At 40.7% G+C, this 23,946-nt stretch overlaps 2 protein-coding genes across 3 annotated transcripts; both read right to left on the bottom strand.

The window, feature by feature from the left end:
• Nucleotides 1-101: 101 nt before the first annotated feature.
• On the bottom strand, nucleotides 102-11,374 carry fads6 (fatty acid desaturase 6). Its single transcript, XM_073490016.1, has 6 exons — nucleotides 10,786-11,374; nucleotides 6,966-7,132; nucleotides 5,934-6,114; nucleotides 5,552-5,739; nucleotides 3,015-3,194; nucleotides 102-1,354 (listed from the first exon to the last, which is right to left on the bottom strand). The coding sequence occupies exons 1-6, from the start codon at nucleotides 11,042-11,044 to the stop codon at nucleotides 1,205-1,207; spliced, it is 1,125 nt and encodes a 374-aa protein (XP_073346117.1). The 5' UTR covers nucleotides 11,045-11,374; the 3' UTR covers nucleotides 102-1,204.
• A 1,765-nt stretch (nucleotides 11,375-13,139) lies between these two features.
• On the bottom strand, nucleotides 13,140-20,947 carry ush1gb (Usher syndrome 1Gb (autosomal recessive)). 2 transcript variants are annotated; one of them, XM_073489977.1, is made up of 4 exons: nucleotides 20,684-20,947; nucleotides 15,339-15,786; nucleotides 14,411-15,234; nucleotides 13,140-13,615 (listed from the first exon to the last, which is right to left on the bottom strand). In XM_073489977.1, exons 1-3 carry the CDS (start codon nucleotides 20,845-20,847, stop codon nucleotides 14,413-14,415), a joined length of 1,434 nt encoding a protein of 477 aa, XP_073346078.1. In that variant the 5' UTR covers nucleotides 20,848-20,947; the 3' UTR covers nucleotides 13,140-13,615; nucleotides 14,411-14,412. The 2 variants fall into 2 exon arrangements, with proteins under 2 accessions (XP_073346078.1, XP_073346079.1); XM_073489978.1 differs by lacking the exon at nucleotides 20,684-20,947 and adding an exon at nucleotides 19,419-19,459.
• Between the last annotated feature and the right edge of the window lie 2,999 nt (nucleotides 20,948-23,946).

Here is a 23,946-nt window from a genome sequence, read left to right on the forward strand (position 1 = left end):
TCATTTATTTTATCAGGAGTGTCACTTAAACAACAACTGGATACAAGCAGCACAGATGTTCGAATACTGGACTATAAGACAATGAAGGCAATAAAACAATATTTAATTCTTGAAAATTAATGTTAAAATTTATTATCAGAAAACATTAAACACGCTGAGACAACTCTATAATGTATGTGCTTGTAACTACAGTGCAGTCAGGAAGTGACACAGAAAACAAACATCTGTCACTATGGAAACAGGAGCCTGTCTCATAAAGCGGGATCAGTGGTGTTATCCTAGTTTTGTTCTTCAGTTAAGTCAGTAAAGTCAGTCTAAATTTGGGACATTTTGGGAAATGCATGAACTGTTTGTGCTGAGAGTTCGATGAAAAGATCAACAAAACTCTCCGTCTGTTTGTTAAATACACTGTGGAGCTGGAGCCAGGAGGTGATTAGCCTAGCTTAGCATAAAGACTAGGAGCAGGAAGAAAGACATCTCACTTTGTTTTTCCCTAAATGTCTGAACTTTTCTTTTAACAGGACACCCGGGGATGTTTCTAGCTGTTTTTGTGGCGACCACCCCGGCCGTTTTTCACGGGAAGTCGGACCATCTCCATCTGTGATCGCGGTGACCAAAACAAGTATTTTAAGCGAAACTGCGATGTTTTCCTAACCAAGTGGTTATCGTGCGTAAACATAACCAGAGCATAAGCACAGCGCTGCGACGAGAGAGAAATATAAAATTCAATCCAAAGGCTGTGAGTGAATTTCCGAGTGAATATCACCAATTTCTTTATATCTCATGAAATAAGATCCTCTGATTGGTTGATAAGCAGTTATCAAGGACCAGCAGGTACTCACAGAGAGAATCACTGAGCTGAATCAGCTGCTTCATGAGACAGACTCCAGGTCATCAAACATCAAACTCACTCAAGTCATCTTTTGTTTGAGCGCTTATCTTTGTGCTATTCATTAAATTACCTCTAATAGTGCAGGTTATTCAATCAGTTAATATGATAATTTAAAAAAGCTATCATGAGGATTTCATGTTACTTTAGCTCCTAACATCATGAGTGTATGTGTTATTGATTAAAACCTATCCTGTATGTTAGAGACTATTCAAACCTGGACTGTGGAGGCAGAGATGAACCTAAACACTGAGGCAGCAGCAGCAGCAGCAGCGACAGTCTTTAGTCTTTAGTTTGAATAGTTTTTCTCCTTCATTACTGCACCCCCACCAGCTCTGTGATCGGCGGGGCGAACACCATCAGTTCCTGGTATTTGTGGAAGAAAAAGTTCAGGCGGGAGAGGTAGCTGTCCTGCTGGTACGGGAGCTTCTTTTCAGTCAGATACTTGGACACGACGGGCTTCACCTGGAGACACACAAGGACCACATCATCCACATCAAAATCTGAACATAACTGACTTCTTATATATTCTTCTTATATATTTTAAAGGGCTAGTCCGCAGATTTAGTATTGCTCTCCCTTAAAGTTAAAGGGCTCACTAGGGACAGATTTTTTCAAAAAGATAGTCAAGATTGAAGCAGCAGAGTGGAAAAATCATTAGACACTAATAGTCTGTTGCATGTTAAGGTCTTTAAAACTTACTTTGTAATTAAAGTTTCCCTCTAAAATTTAAAGTTTCAGGCTCAAATGAGGAAAAAATGATGTCGTCATCGAGGTGGATTTAATCTCAAATCTCTTCCAGAGCCACAGAAAACATCTCACAACGAGTTCTCACGGGATGAGTTGAACTCATCATGCGACTACACTGATTAATGTGCAGTCAAATAAAGCTATTAACGATAAACCAAAACAAATAAAGCTGTGTGAATCAAACAGTGAGTATTAAGAAATTGATATCAGTGTTGGTTCATCTTATTTGCTTTAAATGTGTCTGTCAGATTAACTGTGATATACTGGTGTAATAACGAAAGTCATAATAAAAACAAATGGAAGCTTTTATTTATTGCCAGTAGTTTTGTTGTGGCTCTTTGATAATGAAACCTCAGTTTGCACAATGCATTAACTTTTATTGACAAGACATTTATGACGTTAATACTGGTAAAATAAAACAAACAAACCAAAAAATTATTACTGTTGATTAACACCAAGAAACAGTATATTAGTATTTATTTGTCTGACAACTTTTGACTTTTCCTCCCTTGAACACAAACATCTGAACCTTCTCCTCCTCACATTTTCAAAACAGGCTCGTTATTGTAGTTTGAATGCATTTGAGGGGAATTATGGATTATTTTTGTTTTGAATCATCGCACGCCGCCTTCCAAACATCACAAGACTGAGTTCAACCTATCAGCGCATATCACGGAAGGCAGACGAAACAAGACGTAAGAAGACAGAGAGGGAGACTGGAATGGGGAGAAAAGACGTGTTAGTGTCTCGTATCTGCAGAGACCCTGCTGCCCTCTGCCTGGATTGTCTTATTTTCTCACTTTGTTGCTGCTCGGTACGCTTTACCAACCCAAAATGTGGATATTTGACGTCCTGGGAATGAGACTCAACAATCAACTGTCTTTGTGGTGCATTCAGGAACAGCTGGGACAAATCCTACTGATTCCACCTTTAAGTTTAATAGTCTTTGAATTATATTAATATGATGTGAGCTTCAGTTAGAAACTTTTTACTTTGATACTTTGAGTACATTTCAGAGCCTGTACTCTATTAATTTTACTTGAGTAAAGTAGTTGAATCAGCACTTACGTCTCTGTACTTCTACTGGAGGAAAGGATATGTGGACTTTTGCCACACAACTTTTTACCTCTGTAGTGGGAGTTACATTTTATACATACCATATATGCTTGGTAAACTGTTTTTAGTTTTTGCTATTTTATGCCAGTTCATTATAAAAATGCTTTATGATTACTTTGTAAGATCAAAGTAATGATTGTTCCTGTTTGTTTCCACCGCTGTACTCTTTAACCTTCTTTCCCAGTGCAGTGAAAATCAGTCCAGCTGCACATTAAGATAAAACCACGTGTAGACTGATAATATATAATGGTTTTCTCACCTTTAAACACATGTTATCAGACAGAAAGGGGAAGAGATGGTGCTCCACGTGGCAGTTGATAAGCGAGTGTCCAAATATCCAGTCCAGCACGGGGTTACGCGGCAGGTTCAGGACCCCGTGGGTCATCTGGTAGATCCTCTTTGGTCGGCTGGTCGGAGAGAACATGTCGAGGCCGATGTGCTGCAGATTACACACAGTGTTAGTTTGTTTTGATGTTCATGGGCAACTAGACAGGTTATAAAAACAAAACAAAGTAAGAAGTACACTGCAACTGGATTTTAACTTTACTTTTAATTCTCAGGAAAGAACACAGAATAATAGTTGTTGTTGTTTTATGGGTTTTTGTGCTTGTAAGAGGTCTTAAAATTAAAACGGTCAAAGTCGGCACCAACAGAAGCTCCTCTCTCCCACAGAAAACACAGCTCCTGAAACGCCTCGTCAGTAGTCCCGCCTTTAATTCTGTGACTTTGTGACATCACGCTACATCACTTATTTGTATAATTTATTCCTAGTGGCTAGTTTGGCATGTAAGAATTGATTAAGCACAACTGCTCTGTTGTTGTTAGCCATGCTGGGTCAGGCGTGTGTGAGCGGACCAATCAGAGTAGACTGTATATTCAGGGGGTAGGCGAAAACAGAGCATTTCAGACTGCTGCACTGGGCAGAATGAGAAAACTAATGTGTGTTTTTTAACATTAAAGCATGTAAACCTATTCTAGTAGTAACCCAAAATAAAATGATGAACCTGAAAATTAGTTTAATGTGTCTCCTTTAAAACTTTATCGAAGAAATTTAAATAATTATTAACAGGACGTCTGAAATTTGCTGAGTGTTTCCTTCTCTTCTCCATTTCTCTGTCCATCTCTCACTCACTGAGGAGGACGAGACGCAACAGTAATTTCCTGTACTTCACGCTGTACAGTGCCAGAAACAGGTTGTGATAACTATAAAGAGGAGAAAGGTATGAAAATTTGTCTTAAAATGGAAGAAATAGAGGAGAATTCTGACCCAGGGAGGAAACGTGTATCCCAGGGTAGCTGCTTGTTTTGTTCATTTGGTAAATCAGGAACGAGCTCAACCAAACTGGATTTCAATTCCTCGAATTTCAATATTTGCTCTGCATTAATGAAGCAAAACAACAAGAAACCACTGCTGCATAAATACAATATAAGGAATATAACTTCTGTTTATCTTTTATTCACCGTCAGTGTTTAGTGTTTTCATATAGAAGGGAAACGAGAAGAGTTTTATTATGACATGTTTTCAAACGAGACACCGGAGTCGACCTAACCAAAGGTCGTCCTCAGCTAGAGGTCCATGGGAACACTGAGTTCAGGGGGAAATATCGGCCAACAGCCAACAGCAGCAGCAGACAGGTCTGAACAGGTTTCAGTGTGACCCCCCACAGAGAACAAACCCTTCGCCCTGTTACACTTCACATCAAGAACCTGTGTTTTCTAATCCACCTTCACACCCTTTTGATCAGAACAATGCACAATGACCTGCAGGACTCACACTCCATCACGCATGAATTGTTCCTTTTTATCCCCTCAGCTGTGTGACCGATCTGATCTATGAGAACACAAAGCTGCATTGAAGCAGAATTTCTCAGAATGCAGAGCAACAAGAAAGTGCTCTCATGATGGTTTGGCATGAAGCGACACAGCCACAGTATCAATCTGAATTCAGATGACCATCATAGGAGCACATTGAGTAGATAGTCGGAGCTTTCAGTCATATCACATGATCTTAATCAGCATTGGGATTTAGCCAAGCTGTCGTGGAACAACCTGGGAACGAGACGAACCTGAGAGTTCATGTTTTATTTGCCCTGGCAGATGGGTCTGACCTCCGCCCCCTTCCTGTTCAGACAGATTTTCATCCAACCTAGGCTGTGTTGGGCTAATCAAAACCATTTATCTAATGTGAGGTGGGTTTGATACCTCTACTTTATATACAGTCTGTGGTTTGATAAGTCTGGAGTTCAGAAACAGAAGTTCGGAGGCGAAGTTCCAGGAATTTCTAAGCAGGCAGTTTGTAGTTAAGACGTGATTGACTGATTGAGTGATTTACAGTAATGGGCTGCTATGTCAGTTTGAATAAATGGAGATGACGCGACATTATTTACACCCTTTTTTGAGCTGAAATTTTCACTGTAGCTGCTTAACTAAAAGCATCAGTCTGAGGAGCTCAACCATGTGTCGGGGGTGTAAATAACATCTTTTCAAATCAATTTGGAGCTTGGATTACACCGGACGACCTGTATGGAGACATTTTTATGTTTTTTCAAGTTGTCTTTAATGTTAAAACAAGCCTCCATCTTCTTCAGCTGTTCAGGAGAATGCTGCAACGCTGTTTTGCTGTTCCAGAAATGTTTGGTGGACTACGAAACTTCCCCTCATCAGCATGAGGGTGAGGAGATAATGACTGAATTTACATTTTGGGGGTGAACTGTTTCCTTTAAGGCCAGCCTCACGGAGATAAGACCATGTAGTGAACATGTACAGTGCAGCAGGCCGGCTGCAGGTATTTCTCACCTGGAAAATGTTGACGTGGATGTACGGCACAGAGAACATCGCTCTGCAAACAAGCATGCAGAGCAGAGCGCTGAGAGGCGACTGGAAGCCGGAGACGTGGATCAGCAGCCAGTACTGTGAATACAGGCCCAGTGTTACCATCAGCATGGTCCTCAGGATGAGGGCCACAGACTGTCCTTTGATGTGAGCTGTAAAACCAGAGAATCAGAAACTGTCACATGTATGAGAATAAACTCACAGCTGAGTGAGAGAGGCGAGGTAACATGGCAACACGAACAGGATCAGATGGTCAGAAGTCTCAACTTCACGCTGATAGTCACATTTAATGTTGAAATATTCGTGTGAACTCATAAACCATCTCTGGTCCTGTGGCGCCTCTTACCGAGTGCAACGAGCGGAGTGATGATGGGCACGGACAGGGGAGCTATGAACAGGTAGACGGTGCGAGGCAGGAAGGGGACCTTCCACACGCTGGAGTCACCCAGTCCAATGACGTTAGTGTGAGCGTGATGCATCTTAATGTGGCCCTGAACGCCGGCCCGGGCTGAGAACGAGCCACAGATCTGAGTGGATGAAGGACAGATGGCTCGTTTATGAACATCCAAACAACACGGAAACTATCAATGAAAATTATCAGGCATATACTGTATGTATATGACTGGATTATTTTTATTATATACTCTTTTTGATAAGCAGGTAATGACACAGTGAGGGCAAAGAACAGCAAAGGTTATGATGCCGTCTGTTTACTTATCATCCACATCCATATTCACAGGTTCAAAAGTTCACTGTTCAGACAGCGGGGCTATTAAACTCAGCTGTACTAACCTGATCCACATCCGTGAAGGGTAATCATTCACCCGGTAAATATTACTGTGTCAAGGATCATACATGAGCTGGTAATTCACCTTTCACCTGCACTGTTACAGCTTCCCTTCCAAATACACATGTAGTTGTTCATTTGAGTACAGGTTTGTGTTTCTGTGTATTTATGCAAATGAGTGAATATTTAATAAGACTGCCTCATTTGCATATCTAATCATAAAATATTGGAAAACTTACTGTACAGTGATACGTACAGAAAGTTATATTTCCATGGTGATATCTGCCTGCTGGTTGCGGCTGTTTGCACGGTTACACTGCTGTGTAAATTTAAGCACATTTTCCAACATATTGAGAAAGATATTCTTAAATCCTCTCTTTGTATCAAGACAAATGTACTTGTATTAACGTATGTCTTTTTTTAAAGACGCCAAAATACCAGTGAGAATATCTAAAAACACAACAACACTCTGAGGGGAGCTGGTCCAAAATTGATTTGGACCAGCTGCCACAGAGCCACATGTGATCAACAAACAGAAGCTTTCCCTCAGGTGTTTAATGACAGCTGTCAGTTTATTTCCGAACATCTCACCTCGATGAAGAAGACGGCCCAGAACTTCGCCCAGGCCTGAGACTCGCTGAGCGCCCCGTGGCTGGCCAGATGTGTCCCTTTGATGGTGAGGACAGCGTGAGCCACACCCATCAGCAGCACGCCGGCTGAAAACCACAGGAGCTGAGAGGAGGCCAGCAGCAGGAAGGCTGCAACACAAGGACACAAGAAAAATATACCAGTTAATTCACAAAAATGACATATTGATGCCTTGACTTTGTGAACTTGACAAAGAATATTCATACAGATGTTGAGTTTAACTTTACTTAGACTACATAACCCTTACATACACGGTTACTTTATTATTCTTTTCATTGTTTTTACGATCTTTATTTGAGTTTCTTTGTTTTCTAAATTCATGCTGGATGTGTTTACTGACCTCTCACAGTTCAGCATGATAAAAAGTCTTTATTAGCGCCCTCATGAGGCAGCAATGTCCCTCACACCAGAAAACAAAGCTGCTGGATGTATGAAAAACAGAAAGACGACTTCTGTCTGTCACCTTATGTAACAACATCTCAGCTTCTACAGGGAACTTTTGATTCTGGCGGCTGCAGAAAGTAAACTTTGTTTTATTGCCGCATCATAAGACTGCAGAGCAGCTTCTTTCCTCAGACTATGAGCCTCCTCACTTCATCCTCAGCACTCCACCATAAAATATGGTTTTAACTTTATGACTCATGCGCCGAGCAGCTGTTAGTTTTTTGGCACCCTTGAACCTTGAACCTATCCGACCTTGATAAGTTGGAATCTGACCCAGTGACAGGCATCAAGAACAACTATTTTAATCTTTGATTTGCTCATGAAGGTCAGATAGAGGCTTCAGTATAAAACTGAGACTGTTTCATAACCAGTTAAAAGTTCCTCATAGTAAGCTGCTTGAGCCGGCTAGACAGTCTGGATGAGAGCCAGACCTTCTGGAGGAATAAACACCTGGAGTCACATCAGATTCTGCTCTGGAGCTGTTTACTGATGGGAGGAGAGCTCAGAGATTACTTTAAAACTTCTGGGATTAAAAAGTGGATTTATTTATCAACCTGACTGCGGCAGTGATCCGTGGAGGTGACCTCCACTGTCGGGTGTTTATGTTCTGTAATGTTGACTGCTGACTGGAGCTGGAGGGGGAATGTGCTTTACTTCATGAACATAACGTTACAGAGAGGAGAGGGGAAGAAGAAGAGAGAACCAGAGTCTCTGCTGAGTGCTGAGTTCACTGAGAGTTCACCTGGATTTAAACACACAAACATGCTAGCTTTCGGCTAGGGTACAGTAAAGTACGCTGTAAATCTTTTTTGGGGCGGATAAACACTGTATGAGTAACGCTTTCATTTTCTGCACCATAAATGGCTCTTCTGACAGTTAATCCATCCAGTAGTTATAGTTGGATCAGCAGACCGACTGACCCACACTTCATCCCCACAGCAACGGCGCTGTGTGGCTAAAAACATGCAGCGTTGTCTCTGTTATCTGTGAGCAGCCATCCGTTTATTCCACTGCAGCAGCAGCGGCGGTGGTGTGACTTTCAGCCATGACAGGTGGAGGATCAGGTGGAAGAAGGAAACTTGATCCTTAACTGGAGGTGACTGTGCTGCTCTGTGTGTGACGCCGTTTCATCACACACGACGGGGTTTCTTTCAGGATGACATCACCGTGTAACGTCTCTGCTTTCAGGTTTCCACATGATGCAGAAATAAACATTCGGATTCTGTTGATTTTCTTGACTGCACTTTCAGAGTAACTTCCTGCCTGCAAAGTCAGTTTGATCACAGAATGACCTCACTCTGATCACATTCAATAATTAATGAGATGCAGCATCGATGTGGTTGCGCTGTGGTCACATAGTTTTAACTGTAATAACTCTGCAACACAGGCAGCCAGTGACTGGACGGACTCCTGCAGCTGGTTTAGCTGACATGTTTCTTTCCTAACCCAATAAAACTGTGCTAATAGACTGCACCTCCTATTTCAAAGCAGCCTATTTCGAGGTGATAAGTCACAAGCTCTGATACACAATGACAGGCGACTCCTCGGCTCCACTGTGAGACTAGAATCCATTCAGATGTGAGTGTTTCTTCACAGTCGGGGAAAAAACAGAGTGAATCTAAACTTGAACCAGGTGTCATGTAAAGCTGCTGAAAGCTGTCACTTCCAATGATCGAGTGACAGGAGCGACAATAGGCTCTCGTCCTAATTGAGGTCAGCAGCTGACCACCAGTGACCCAGTTACAGGGGGGCCATGAGAAACTGGGAGTGTGTGAACCAGTCATGACAACAGTGTTGGTTTGTAAGGGCCCATGTACAATGTTTAACTTGTACATGGGCCCTTGAATCTAAAGTCCATGTATGTTTACATTATATCTATATTTTAATCTGCAAAACAAATATGTCTGTCACATATTTACACTTAAAGTTTTCTACATATGTGGAAACTAAATAATGTAATCTAGTATTTGCACATAAATGTCACCTCATATGAGACACACACATGTGTGTGAGACAAGTATCTGAATATCAAATATGTCCATGTGAAGTTATATGTCCCAGTATTTCATAAATATATATATATATATATAATATATATGTACAAATGTTATTTTTTGGAAAATAAATTACCCTCAAATTACGTGTGTAGCGAGGTGTAAAGATTCTGTAACTGTATAAAAAAAACAAAACTTCATTCAATTACCAGTGAAAAGACAATCGTGACACACTAATATATTCATATATGGATATTTATTTTCCTTTTTTGTAAAACACTTTGTAACCCTGTTTAGAAAAGTGCAACATAAATAAAGTTTATAATTATCATTTGAAATTTGAACAATTTCAGTGGTTTCAGCTCGACGGTAAACTGAATATTTTTGGGGGGTTTTGGTCTGTTGGTTCAGACAAAACAAGCAATTTTATGTCATCGCCTTGTGCTGTGTGAAGTTATGATTGCCATTTTTCATAATTTGTAGATTATTTATAGTCTAAACAATTAATCTTGAAAAGAGCAGACAAAAATGCCACTTTGAGATGCTTTTTCTGATGGTTAATAGTCTTAATAATCAATTAATTAAAAAAAAGTCATTGACAGATAAAATAGCAGCATGATAATAATCATCAACATAAGTAGGTAATAAAATTTCTGTGGTTTCGGCGGCTCTGTGGAGTTCTGGAGAAGGAATTCAAACTCAGAATTGTATTATTTACAATATTAATGAGGTAATATTGATCTTTTCCATAAGTGAAAAAACAAGCTGTTCTCAGAGGAAAATAAGGTCCCCAGAACACTGTTTGAAGCTAGAAAGGTGGCGGGGTCGCCACATATAAGCAAAGTAAAACAATACGAAATGATGTTGTCCTTTAAGGTCAGTTTGTTTATTCAGTTTGTTCAGTCATTAAAACAAAGAGAGTTTGTTTATTTAATTTGTTTACGCATAAAAAAAATTATCTTTCCCTTCTGGTGAACAAATTTACATCATGCACCTTTAATTTAAAAAATGAGATTAAGTGAAGAACAGCACACAAAACACTGCAAAATGTTTTTTTTAACTATTACCAACATACAATGACAAGATTACTCCATTATGAGTTATGATTATTGCTATAAAGCATTATGAATACACGTGAGCTTCATATTGTGGTGTACATGTGTCAGATTTAGCCAAAAGGTGGATTTTTCTGAGCAGGTAGATGCCATAAAATAACTCAAAAACTTAAACCTTCTGTAACTTATTTTTACCTCTTTACTAACAACATTTAGTAACTTTTTACCCTTTGAAGCAGCTTAGTGAAGTTTCCTCAGACTCTTACTCACCAGGTGGCAGACAGAGGAATGCTGCTGCCAGGATGCTGCAGTCGATCCCCCTCCTCTCCCACCAGCTGCTCTCCTTCACCATCTTCTGCACCAGCCTCGTCAGCTCCATCATCAGGGACTCCTTCTCCACCTCCTCACCGGCCGTCCCTCCGTTCTTCTTCCACTCCTCACCAGCTGTCCCTCCGTTCTTCTTCCACTCCTCACCGTCCTCTGATCCCACTCTCCTCCTCACCATCCCCTCCTCTGGTACATTCTGCATGTCAGCCCCCTTTGCTGATGTTCAAAACAAAGTCAGCAAGCAGCCGGAGCTGAACGCTGCCTTTTCACGCTGCGCCCTGAGCACAAAGTCCTCAGGTCAAAGTAAGCATTGCGAAAGTCCTTATTGGCAAGAAGCATTGTCAGAGAGGCCCAGCCCCCTTCCTGCTGCTTCAAGAGCCTGGTGGACCCTCCTCTTCTCTCCTACCTCCTCCTCATCTCTCTTACAGTTTCCTCTCTTTCTCCCTCCGTCAGCTGACTCCTGATGCAGTCCAGCAGCAGAGGAATTTATTGTCCCACGGCCTGAAGATGTAAGACTGCCCCCGTGACGTGATGGATCCAAAAACTACCAGTCGCGCGGCTCTGCTTCTCCCTCCTCTCTCATGCATTCTGCATGTCGTTCACCCCCTCGTCTCTCTTTGTGTCAGCCTCCCCTCCTCTCCCCTCCCCTTCCCTCCTCTCCCCTCCCATCTCTGTAACCTTGGCAAACGTCCTGGGAAAGGAGAGGGAGAGAAGGAGGTGGATTAACAGTGGCTGGTCAGTTGTTTCTTCACTGGGGGAAAGGTTCAAGATGCTGCTGTGCAAGAATGAGCCCCAATAGTCAGGGTGTGTTTATGAGTTAGCTCAGGTGAGAGTATAAATATCTGCGTGCACAGATCTAATGTCAGTGCTGCTTTTCATTCTGGAGAGAGGCCAGTGTTCTGGGCTGGAGGCCAGGCTGCAGTGTGCACTTTAACATAAACAGTGTGTGTGTTTTTAAGGCTGTAGGACAGCAGGTTCTGCAGAGACGGGAACATAAGAACACCAGGGAGTCTGACAGATCTGCTTACATCCTCCCACAGCCTTCAGCTGCTGGTTTTTATTTATGCAAACACTAATCGACTGTCAGTGTCTGTGTTTGCGTGCACGCAGGCCAGAGAGGTAAAGCACACAGTCAGCAAACATTGACCTTACAGAAAAAGACCACACTTCTGGTGTGCTGTTACTATGCTTCTTTAAAATGAAAAATAAGAGTATGCCTTCATTTTTTATGTACTTATCAGAGATTTAGTTAACTAAATCAACGGTACACTTGGTGAGAATGTTGATTTTTGAGTGTCATGTCAGAGTCTTATCATTGTAGGTCGAGTCCACAATCCCAAAGCGTCCATATTTGCCAAGTTGGGATGATAAGACTCTGAGCGAGACTCAAAAATCTACTTTTTTTACAAAGTTATAAACTTTAAGTATATTTTGTTTAGTATAATAAAAAATGGAATCATTTCTTTAATTGATTGATCGATTGCCGATCAAATAACGTGTACAAATGTTCTTTGGCTCTGATGCAGCATGTAATCTGCAAAGTAGCTAGTAACTACAAATATCAAATACATGTAATGGAGTTAAAAAGGTACAATATTTGCCTCTGAAATGTAGTGGAGTAGAAGTATAAATTACCTCAAAAGTACTTCGAGCTTGCACTTAAACACAGTAATTGAGTAAATGTACTTAGTTACTTTCTATCACTGCCCTTTAGTCTAAAGTCATGATTATGATTAATCATTCACTTGTACAGAATAAGTATAAAGTAGCAGAAAATGGAAATACTCAAGTAAGTACAAGTACCTCACAATTACACTTAAGTACAGTACTTAAGTAGATGTACTTAAGTCCATTCCATCACTACGTAAAAGTATACTTCCAGTATAAAACTAGTTCACAGTATAGTTTCAACACAACATTTGATGTAAACTAGTTGTGTACTCAAAGTTTACTTTTATAATCTAAAACAGTCCCAAAAAGTATTACAGTAGTACACTTGTAAGTAGACTACTAGTACACTGATATTAGTGTAACCCTAACCCTTACTAGATAAAGTAGACTTGACAAATATACTTGTGTGTACTTAAATTTACTTGATAAAATACACTTTTAAGTTTACTCTTTTTTTAGGGTTGTTGGGAAAATAAAAATATTTCAACACACACGAACAAAACATAATATTTTTCCCTTTATTTTAATAAAACATAATTATAGTTGCAGGAACATCTTCAGATACAAAAAACAGATATTTTTAAACAACATTCATGCACAGTCATCCTCTCAAGTACACACACACACACACAAGCAGACCTTCAGTGAAACCAAATACGCCCGCAGCAACCTGAGATAACAGTGTTATCTAGCACACACTCGCACAAGCCCACAGAACCACCCCATTGTTTTTACTATTGCAGCAGTGTTTGCAGAGCAGCCGTCAGTCTGGGGCTGCTTCATTCATAAATAACCCCGTTAATAGTAGGTCACCAGTGTTTATGTGCCATGGAGGGAAATAACGTGTCTAAAGTAAGAAAACTGTACAGTGAAGACGTTATAAAGGATAAGTTACATTCACTAATACATGAATCATTCTATGATACATGAGTTAATACAAATATATCAGAGGTTACAGTAACAGACATTGGATGAGAGTTTGTATATGTGGCAAAGTTTCAGTCAGATTTCTGGACTCCATGTTGTCTCCACTGACTGCACCGGGAAGTACTAACAGCACATGGAGGCAGCATCGTGTACGCATCTTCATTTTGCGTTAATCCTGTGAATAAAACAATAAAACATTAACATGATGTATGACTGATAAAATGTATGATGATTATCAGCATAAGTGCCATGCAACTAAAAACGGCTTGCAGGCTTCCACAGCTATGAAATCTGATCCGGTGTATCACACAGTGCCACTAGATGGTACCATTTAGCCTGTAAGAAAGCTAAATCTGTCCCGTGGAGGCATCATGGAAGTTTGCTCTGGTAACTGAACCTGGGCTGCAGTCAGTTACTCTTTTTTAACTTAGTACGGTTCCTAACTGAGTGTATCTAACACCTTGTATTAAAATGCGATTATTTTATGAAGAGAGGAATAACTTAATGTCTTAAATATGCCGAATTTACAAGACGGGACAGATAATTAAAAATTTATCACATATATTGTTTTACTAAGTTTTTAAAGTCTCCCCGAGCTCAACAACCCACAAAAATCCAGGGTTTTTAAAGGGAGTCTGGGGATGATTTACACCTGGTATAAAGGCAAAGGCAAGAATGGATCGTTTTTATTTGGATACAGATGAATTTTTAAAACCAGGTGTAAATGGGGTGTAAGTGGCATCAGTGATAACGATGAGTTCGAGACTAATCAGACTTTCCAGCTTCTAATTAAAAAAAGTACAATTAAACGCAGGCTTTACATCTTATTTCCGTCTTGCAAATTCATCTACGCCAGGGTTCCCCAGGGGTCTAAGTCAAGGCCCTAAACAGTTGCTTATAAATGTTTATCTGGAAGTAAAGGACAGTGTTTCTTCCCATTAAAACAAAATGTTGATTACTCCACACTGACCTTCAAAGCTCTGTGTCTTCAATGGCCTCTGGTTCATCTATCGTTTCCAGACGTCTCTTGCAGGCGTCCAGAAGTTTCTTCCTGGGGCCCAGAGGAATATGGATGCTGGTGAGGTCCTGATCTGAACACAGCAGCAGAGCCTGCAAGTCGATCTTCTCCCTCCTGAAGATCTGCATGAACTCACTGAGGCTCTGAGAGGCCAGGAAGGTCTCCAGAGGACTGTTCTCTGGCTCCAAGTCCTGATCCAGACCAACATCCGTCTCCTCCCAGGGCAGCTCCTGGAGGTTTCTTTCCTGCAGGCTCAACGCGCTGCCAATACTGTCCTCATCGAAGCTGGGCGAGCGTCGAGGCAGACGTCCTCGTAGACGAACGTTCGGCGCCCTACCCACGGGTTCACTCCCTGCTACACTCCCTTCATCCCTCGCCCCGATCCCAAACATGCCTCCACTCAAATAGTTCCTCCTGAACACCATGGTGCCAAGCCCAGGTCGGGTGAACAGGGAATCACGTCCAGAGTCGGCGCTGATCTCAGAGTACGCAGCCTCATGGAGGCCCGGGTCGCTCATGGCACGGGAGACGGTGTCGGCGTCGTCGTCATTGTCACGGTGGAACATGTCGCGGATGTTGAGGCGCGACCGCTCCCTGGGGTTGGCGTACGTGCCCTGTTTGAGGAACATGACGTCGTTGCCGAGCTGCAGGCCGGACAGCGAGCGCACACTTTTCCTCCCGTCCTCGTAGATCTTAAAGGTTCCATCGACCTGCTTCTTCTTCTCCAACTTCTTCTGGATCTTGGCCTTGCCCTTGGCTGTGGAATGCAGCGTGGCCTGAGAGGGAAGCAAAGACAGTAAGGATTTAAAAAGACTGCAAAACTCCATGTAGATCACTGCAGCTAACTCTGAACCCAGAGTAAAATTCAAAGAGTAACCACCTGTGAGTATGGCATGTTGGAGGTGACGGTGTTGAACTTGCGGCTCAGTGTGCTGCCGCTGGTGTAGCTAGAAAAGCTAATAGCATCTAAGTTGTCTAAAGCCGCCGACTCCTTCATGAACCTCCTCTCCATTCGTTCATGGTGCTTCTTCTGGAGCTTCTCGCAATCTTTGATCCGGCGCTCTGCGGCGCGGAACGCCCGGTCCTTCAGTTTGCTGACCAGCTTCGGGTTGAGGGTGATCTGCTTGGCGGCGATGGAGTCCAGGTAGCGAACGCAGTCCATGTGGCCCTTGGTGGCGGCCATGTCCAGCGGTGTGTGGTAGTCGTTGTCCAGACACCACACGTTGGCACCGAAAGCCACCAGGAAGGACAGGCAGTTGTGGTGGCCGTTGGCAGCTGCCAGGTGGAGCGGCGTGTTGCCCCAGATGTCACACTTGTCCGGGTCACCTCTGGAAGAAAGAAGAGACGAGAAGCCATGTTGAATCACAGCAGTATTTTTACTTAAATGATTTCTGCTGTTGATCTTAAAGAAACATTTTGCGTGATATAAAACATCACTAATGATCATTTTTCAAAGTTTAAGGCAGCTTTTGGTTCATCTGTTTCACCTCACGAACACAGGACTGTAATCTCACAGACCGTTGTTCTTGTTCATGTGAAACCAAAAGTAAACGGTGAGTTTCTTTAAACCTCACCAAGTAGTTTCGTTACCTACACAGAGATCTGGTACAGTGCAGACTTAACACAGGTTCACTGAGAAACTCAAGCTCACTTTGCCGATCCTCTTACACTACAGACTGAAGATGGGAAGTAAGATGACTCACATGACCTGCAATTATGTCACTACATCTCCTGTACAGAGACGCTTGTAGCATGTTAAACTTATTTAAGTTTGGTAATGTAACAGTTACATCAGATTATTTTTATCCATTATAGTAAAACCTCGACACAGCAGCTATTCAAATGTGTTGGTCAGACAAAACAAGGCATCTAAAGACACAACTGTGGACATTTTTCACAATTCTTTGACCTTTAACCAATTCTCAATCAATTTAAAAATATGCTTCTTTTGGCTCTGAATCTGCAAAGTAACTAGTAACTACAGTTATCAAATAAATGTAGTGGTATAAAAATACAGTATTTACACAGTTACATCCCTTTATTACTGTGACATCATTAAAGAACTACCCATAATGCTGTGCAACAACAGTTCAAGCAGCAACAACACAGTCTGGACGTTGTCTCTTGGTGACATATTGATTACAGTTCACTGACACACATGCAGCGTGTCGACTCTTCCTCACTTCATATATAAACATGTCTGCTCAGTGTTTGTATTGACCTGAAGCCCCTCCCCTTCCCGTCCTCTCTCCGCCCTCATGGCTCAGCCCTGATGAATAATTGAAGCGCTGCAGGTTAAACATGACAGAGGTGACTCTGCATTATTTATCCCACACACCAACTCTTTTTCTCTGCAGACACCCAGAGACACGGTCACCACACACCGCAGGGTCGCCAGCCTCATCATCATCAACCCTGATTTCAGATCCGCACTGCAGGCTGGCAGAGTATCTCAGGTGATGTCAGAGCAGATAGTATGAGGTTTATTTTTACGTTCAGAGAGTCATATTTTACTTTTATGTCTGTCAGCTGAGAGGGCAGTGGAGCAGATCATATTCTAAAATGAAATGCATCAGCGTAGTAACACAGAGGACGAGTCACACTGAACCATCTCTGATAGTAACTCGACCATCTGCAGCTCTGCCAGGAGCTCTGACTCAGGGACGACACACAAAACTCAAACAAACACATGTTTACCTCCTGTATCTTCCTTATACAGGAAGGACAACATCGTTTCTTTGGTACCAGGTGGAATGTGCCCGGAGCCTGAGTATAAACACTCAAGTTCCCACGGCCGGGTTAACCTCTGAAGGGGCCCCAAATGTGCTTGTTGAGCCGTAACAGAGCACACAGCAGGCTGCATGTGAAGCTTTGTTATGTGCTCACAGACCCAGAAACTAACTAGTGGTGATGGAATATCATCCTGATGTAGGTCTGTCGGTTAATCCACTTTGATCCAGACTGAAATATCCCAACAAGCGCCGGGTGATTTCAACTCTAGCACCATCAACAAGTCAAACATTAATTTTCGTCCTTCACTTTTGTTTCTGACCAAATACTTGAAAAATCCTAAACATTCCCATCAGCCTCAGTTGCACTTTGTGTTTAGTGCTATTAGCAAATTTTTGCATGCTAACATGCTAAACTAAGACACCGAACATGGTAAACATTCTGCCTGCTGAACCGTTTTAAATTAATTAATTAAAATCAGTAATCTGATTACATCATCTGTTGCTCTAGCATCAGGAAATCATCTCAAATCAGAAAAATCACAAAATTACTGAGGACAACTTTAATAAAATACTATTCATATGGTTGACTTTCAGTTTTACCAGATGATAACTTTACTTTTACTCTACTATGAGCTGCAGACTCTGTTTTGTTGAGAAAATGTATTTAAGCACAACAATATGAGCACAATATCATGTTAAATGATGGAGACCTGAAAGGCCCTGAAAGCTTTTGTTCGCAATCATTTCCCTTTTTCTGCCAAAGTTACTTTTTTTGTTGTTAATTTCGCGTCAGAGATTTTCATATTTCTTGATTTCTCTGAGCTACAAAACAAAACGGTGATGTATTTTCATGCACTAATCAGGAATCAGCAAGATTTGACGACAGTGAGTCAGCTGGTTGTTTGGTCACTCTGAAAGCACACACACACACACACACACACACACACACACACACACACACACACACACACACACACACACAGTCCTGATGAAGCACGTAAGCTGATTTAGTTCAGTGTTAAACTTGTTAAACTTAAACTTCAAGGACTTTAGTACCACATTTTTCATATGCCCCCTCTTCAAGACAGAGCATTAATATCAGGTAATAATGATAAAGATCTCTGATATTGTGCCAAATTCAGTCCAGCAGTACCTAAAGTTGATGTATTTACTTAAGAGCTGCAAACGAAAAGTCGATTAATTGTTCAATCGATTGAAAGAAAATTAATCACCAAATACTTTGATGATGAATTAATTGTTTTAGAAACTTTTCACGCAAATATGTCAAACATTGTTCTGGTTCCAGCTTCTTAAATGTTAAGATTTGCTGCTTTTCTTTGTCATTTATGACAGCAAATGAAGAGTCTTTGGGTTTTGGACTGTTGGTTGGACAAAAGAAGCAATTTGAAGACGTCACTTTGGGCTCTGGGAAACTGTGATGATCATGATTGTCACAATTTTTTTGTCATTTTATCGATTACTCCTGAAAATAAGAGACAAATTAACCAATAATGAAGATAAACCCAAGCTGCAGCCCTGGTTTACTTATATTTGACTACTTATATCATAGTTTTTGACAAAGTTTCCTTCATCATGACTACTTTGGTTACTCGAGAAGTTTGTCTTATTTTGTTAAATAAATAAAAAGGTTTAGCAGGAAAATATTTGCAGCACTTATAATTAAAAATCAGAAAAGTTGTTTAAAGAAAAATGACAACATTTTCTGTTAAATCGATCTAAAAGCTTCTCTACTTCTGTCGTTTACCTCCTGCTGTGAGCTCTGACCTGCAGCTCAGCTTTGGTCGTCGTCGTTCGCCTCACAGTCGCTCTGCACTGAGTCCTGCAGGGTCGCTCTGATGAAGAAGACGCCCTATCCATCACTGTGACCTTTCCTGCGTCTGCAGTCGCTCCAGCATCAAACTCAACTGCCTCCTCTTTACTGCTCGCCTTATAAACCTGCCAGCAGCAGCATGACGGACTGTGACAGTAAATATTATCCTGCGTGAGAGGCTGCTGCTCCCAAACCTTCGACAAAAGACTCTCTGATACATCAGCCACAGCTAATCTCGCAGAATATAGACTTACGCCTGAACCCTCTTATAATTGTCTCAGTTTTCACTCATATCTGAAGCCTGTGAGCTCACAGTCGGTTTCTGTTCAGACGTTTCAGTAATCGATCGGTATAAAAAACGTCTCAGATCAGATTAAAACCTTTCACCTGCACTCACCTGCTATGTAACGGATTAGCCTGAGCCACATTAAATATAAAGTCATCACCACACACACACTCTCTCTCTGCTCCTTATAGAGTGTGAGTGTGTGTGTATGTTTCACATGTCTGATGTCCGGCTGCTGTGACCTTTCTCTGTAATCAGGCTGTTAAAATGTATAAGCTCCATCTGCAGCTGCACTGATTACATTAGTGACGGAGGCCGGAGCATGTGTGGCTCCATGTTTTTACATTCAGGCTGATACGAGCTGGCACATGAAGAGTTTTCATCTCTGTAAATACATTTTTTATATTAACTATCTGACAGCAACATGGGAACTGAACTACGGCTGCAACTAATTAATTAATTTATTAGTTGTTTGGTCTATAAAATGTCAGAAAAATGGGGAAAATGTCGATCAGTGTTTTCCTCGAGCCCAATATGACGTCCTCAAATGTCTTGTTTTGCCCACAACCCAAAGATATTCAGTTTACCGTCATACAGGAGGAATGAAGCCAGAAAATATTCACATTTAAGAAGCTGCAATCAGAGAATAAACTTATCAAAATAGTTGGCAATTAATTCAATAGAGAATTACTCCATAGTACATAGTAAATTATAATTATGGGATAGAAGGTCTAAATTATGGAATAAAAAGACAATTATGGGATAGAAAGCCCAAACTGTGATATAAAAAAGTATAAATTATGTGAAAAAAGTCATTATTATGGGATTAAAAGAACAGTTGTGGGATATAAAAACAAAATGAAGTGATAAAATGTCTAAATTATGTGAAAAAGATATAATTGTGAGATAAAAGGACAAAATTATGAGATAAAAACCTGAAATTATGAGATTAAAAACCCTCGACTTTATGGGGTACATTTCTACTTTTTATCTCATAATTATGATTTACTAGGGTAATATATTTTTTTCCACCAAGCTTCCACAGATTTGTGAGTGAAATAATAATAATAATAATATTAATAATAATAATAAGAATAATAATAATAATAATAAGAATAATAAGAATAATAATAATAGTACACTGACAGTATGTCCAGTGAACTTTCCCTTAAAGAAAATAACATAATTCTGTCCTCAGGAGAGGATAAATAAATCTCCCTGGCTGACAGGAAGTCTCTGAGGAGACAGGTCCATTACTGGACCCGCTCTGACAGCTTCAATGAGTTGATAAAACAAACTTAAACTCTGCTCCGGGACCAGTGGACCAGTGGGTCAGTGACCGTGTCCAGCTGCTGGTCCCTGCTCCTCGGACTCACCCTCTGCTCACGATGAGCCGCAGCGCCTCCAGGTTGCCGTGGTACGCGGCCCAGAGGGTCGGTGTCATCCCATCCTCGTCTGGGGCGTTCAGCTCCTTCCGTGTGGCCTCCTTCAGCACGTCCAGGTAGCCGTCCCGGGCCGCCCGGTGGTACCGGTCGTTCATGGCGGCGCCCTGCGCTCACTCTGAGGTCGGTTCCATGGAGGTTCTGGACGGTTCTGTCCCGTTTTCTGGACCACGTTCAGCCCAAGACTCGGCGTGTCTGGTCCGGCCAGACTGACAGGCTGGTTACTAAGGAGACGAGCACGAGGCGTGCTGTTGTCAGGTAGGGGCGGGGCTACAAACAGCAGACCCGCCCCCTTTTTAAGAGCCAGTGTGGATAGAATAGAACAGAACCGAATAGAATGGAACAGAACCGAATAGAATGGAACAGAACCAAATAGAATAGAACAGAATAGAACCGAATAGAACAGAATAGAATAGAATAGAATAGAATAGAATAGAATAGAACAGAATAGAACCGAATAGAATAGAATAGAATAGAATAGAATAGAACAGAATAGAACCGAATAGAACAGAATAGAATAGAATAGAATAGAATAGAACAGAATAGAATAGAATAGAATAGAACCGAATAGAACCGAATAGAATAGAATAGAATAGAACAGAATAGAACAGAATAGAAAAAAATAGAACAGAATAGAATAGAATAGAAGAGAATAGAATAGAACCGAATAGAACAGAATAGAATAGAACAGAATAGAACCGAATAGAACAGAATAGAAAAAAATAGAACAGAACAGAATAGAATAGAATAGAACTGAATAGAATAGAACAGTAGCACTAATCTCACGTGTATGCAAAAAAAGTAAATAAAAAAATCTCATCATGTATATCAACTCTTAATGTACATTGACATTGACTTATATGTATATATGTACAGTATTTATGTCTATATAGGACCTCCCTGCGCCTGTTGTATTTAAAAAGCATGTTTGTTTACATCAGAATGTCACCAACATGATGGCAGAATAACCAGCAAGACTGTGCTTAACATTTTCAGTATGACACCAACAAGTGTTATTTCCTACATTTTATTCATTGTTTTGTTTGTGGTGGTTTTATTGGTTTTATTTTTATTGGTTTATTTGGTTTTATTTATCTAGAATATTTCAAAGCACAGCTGCAGCTAAATTTTTCATTAAATGCCACAAGAGGGAGACAAAAGTTCAGTACTCCAGCTGTTGTCCTATGTTTTTGTTCACATTCCAGTTCCAATATGTTAGAATAGAATAGAATAGAATAGAATAGAATAGAATAGAATAGAATAGAATAGAATGGAACTGGACTTGACAAAAGCAGTTCAATAAGAATCTTTGTGTGCAAACAGTTTTTGTGATTCTGCTACAACTACAAATTATTCACTATCCTGTTGTTTGATTCGCAAGACTGGCTTTCAACCAGAATCATTGTACTTCCTCCTCTCTCAAGATAACTGATTTGGTATTAACTGATAAAACTTTGATATTAACTCTCATTCACAGATCTAAAAGGAGGAAAATCAAATCCCATTTTTTTCTGGACAATCATCCGATATAAGGAGAATACTGTGTGCTCTCTCCTCAGAGTTGATCAAAAAATTAAAACCCTTAGAACATCTCCCATTTCATTTATCTATTCATGATTTATTAACTCATTCATTTTAACATTATTTGGGATATTATACATTTTTTCTTTGCCTTCATGTGTGCATATAAAAATGTTTACATGAAAACAAAGTGAGTCAAACAAAATGTGTCAGAAAATGAAAAAAAGAAGAAGAACAGATGAGAACAGAACAGAACAGAGGGCAGTGTAGTATCTGAGCACATGTGGACTATTGGACTGAGATCATCTGTAATAAAACACAATATAATGAAAGACAATATTGTAAACAGAGTCCAGTGCTGTGAGGGATGATACAGGCAGAAGACAGCAGCATGTAGACAGTGGAATATAATAGAAGACAGTAGAGTTAAGTAATGTGGACTGTGCCAGAGTGGGAAAAAAAGGCCTATAGAGAAGATTAGATCAGGCTGACGTCACAGACTCTGTTCCGGGTGTGAGCTGATTCTTCAGATGATTGACCAGCAGCCACAGGTGAGTCGATCAATTTCTTATCAATAGGCCAGAAGACAGATCGTGTATGTCGATGTGAATTTTTCATTCATGAAATCTCTTTATTTTTATCCCCAAACATTCAATTAAGTATTAGTTATTTAATGATTGATAAAAAAGGGCACAAGGGTGGAAAATAGGGCAAAACTGAAACTTCATTTGATTCTTTGATTATTGTATTGTGCTTACTTCTAAAAACATAAAAGTACAGACACATTTCTCAGGAGCCATCAGGTGTAAAAACACTTTATTTAATCTAACAGGCCATTACAGTGCTGATATGTTCCTCGAACCAGATAATCGATGTGTGTAAGCAGCATGTTTGATGATGTTATGAAGCAGTGATTGATTTATCTTCACCTGACTTCACTTCACATCAGTCTGATGGGCTGCAGCCATGCATGAACTCACAAAAAGGTATCAGCCACTAAACAAATACGTGATTTACACAGCGGAGCTCTGCTGGCTGCAGTTTTACTCCTGTGGTATCTGACTTTTGACTGCTCATTGTCTCGTCTTTTCACGAAGATTTGTGATGGTTTAATTAATTCCAGTTCATCTAATAAATCTCAGGCTTCTCCTGATGTATTTTGTCAGTAGTGCATCACAAACCTGATGGTCTTAATAATGTGTCTGCCTTTATCTAATCTATGGCTTTATTTGATCAGCTGCTGTCTGAAGCAGACAGATGGGAGTTGTTTAGTCTCTCATCTTCAGCAGCTATAAAACCAGATTACAAACTACACATTTATGCCTCCACTCACTGTTCGGTCATGGACAGCCCAGTTGCCTGAATAAAATGTTGGCATTTTAGCCCACTGAGCAAAAATATATCCAAAAACGTCTTTTCAACATCTTTGCCGCATTGAAGAGACGTCCAGTGGAAAGCCAGAGTGAAAGTTTTTTTTCTTTACGTCTATTTTTGACCTCTTTACAACCTTACACAGTTCAACATTAAAGTTTTTACACTGTAATTTTAGACATCTTTTCAACTTCAGTCACAAGAAGTCTAAAGAATATCTTGTGGTCCTAAATTAAAGTCTTTATGACTCCATGCAGCAAAACCTACAGGAAGGATTTGAAGCACTGGTTTTAACCTCTATAGTC

This window comes from Pagrus major, chromosome 20, assembly GCF_040436345.1.
Source record: "Pagrus major chromosome 20, Pma_NU_1.0".
In the NCBI taxonomy this organism is placed as follows: domain Eukaryota; kingdom Metazoa; phylum Chordata; class Actinopteri; order Spariformes; family Sparidae; genus Pagrus; species Pagrus major.

Coding starts and splice junctions, on each gene's coding strand:
- ush1gb (XM_073489977.1), bottom strand. CDS start 20,847: ATGAACGACCGGTACCACCGGGCGGCCCGGGACGGCTACCTGGACGTG. Junction 15,787..20,683: donor CGGCTCATCGTGAGCAGAGG/GTGAGTCCGAGG, acceptor TCTTTCTTCCAG/AGGTGACCCGGACAAGTGTG. Junction 15,235..15,338: donor CCAACATGCCATACTCACAG/GTGGTTACTCTT, acceptor CTTCCCTCTCAG/GCCACGCTGCATTCCACAGC.
- fads6 (XM_073490016.1), bottom strand. CDS start 11,044: ATGCAGAATGTACCAGAGGAGGGGATGGTGAGGAGGAGAGTGGGATCA. Junction 5,740..5,933: donor CACTCCGCTCGTTGCACTCG/GTAAGAGGCGCC, acceptor CTGGTTTTACAG/CTCACATCAAAGGACAGTCT. Junction 1,355..3,014: donor CTGATAACATGTGTTTAAAG/GTGAGAAAACCA, acceptor GTGTGTCTCCAG/GTGAAGCCCGTCGTGTCCAA.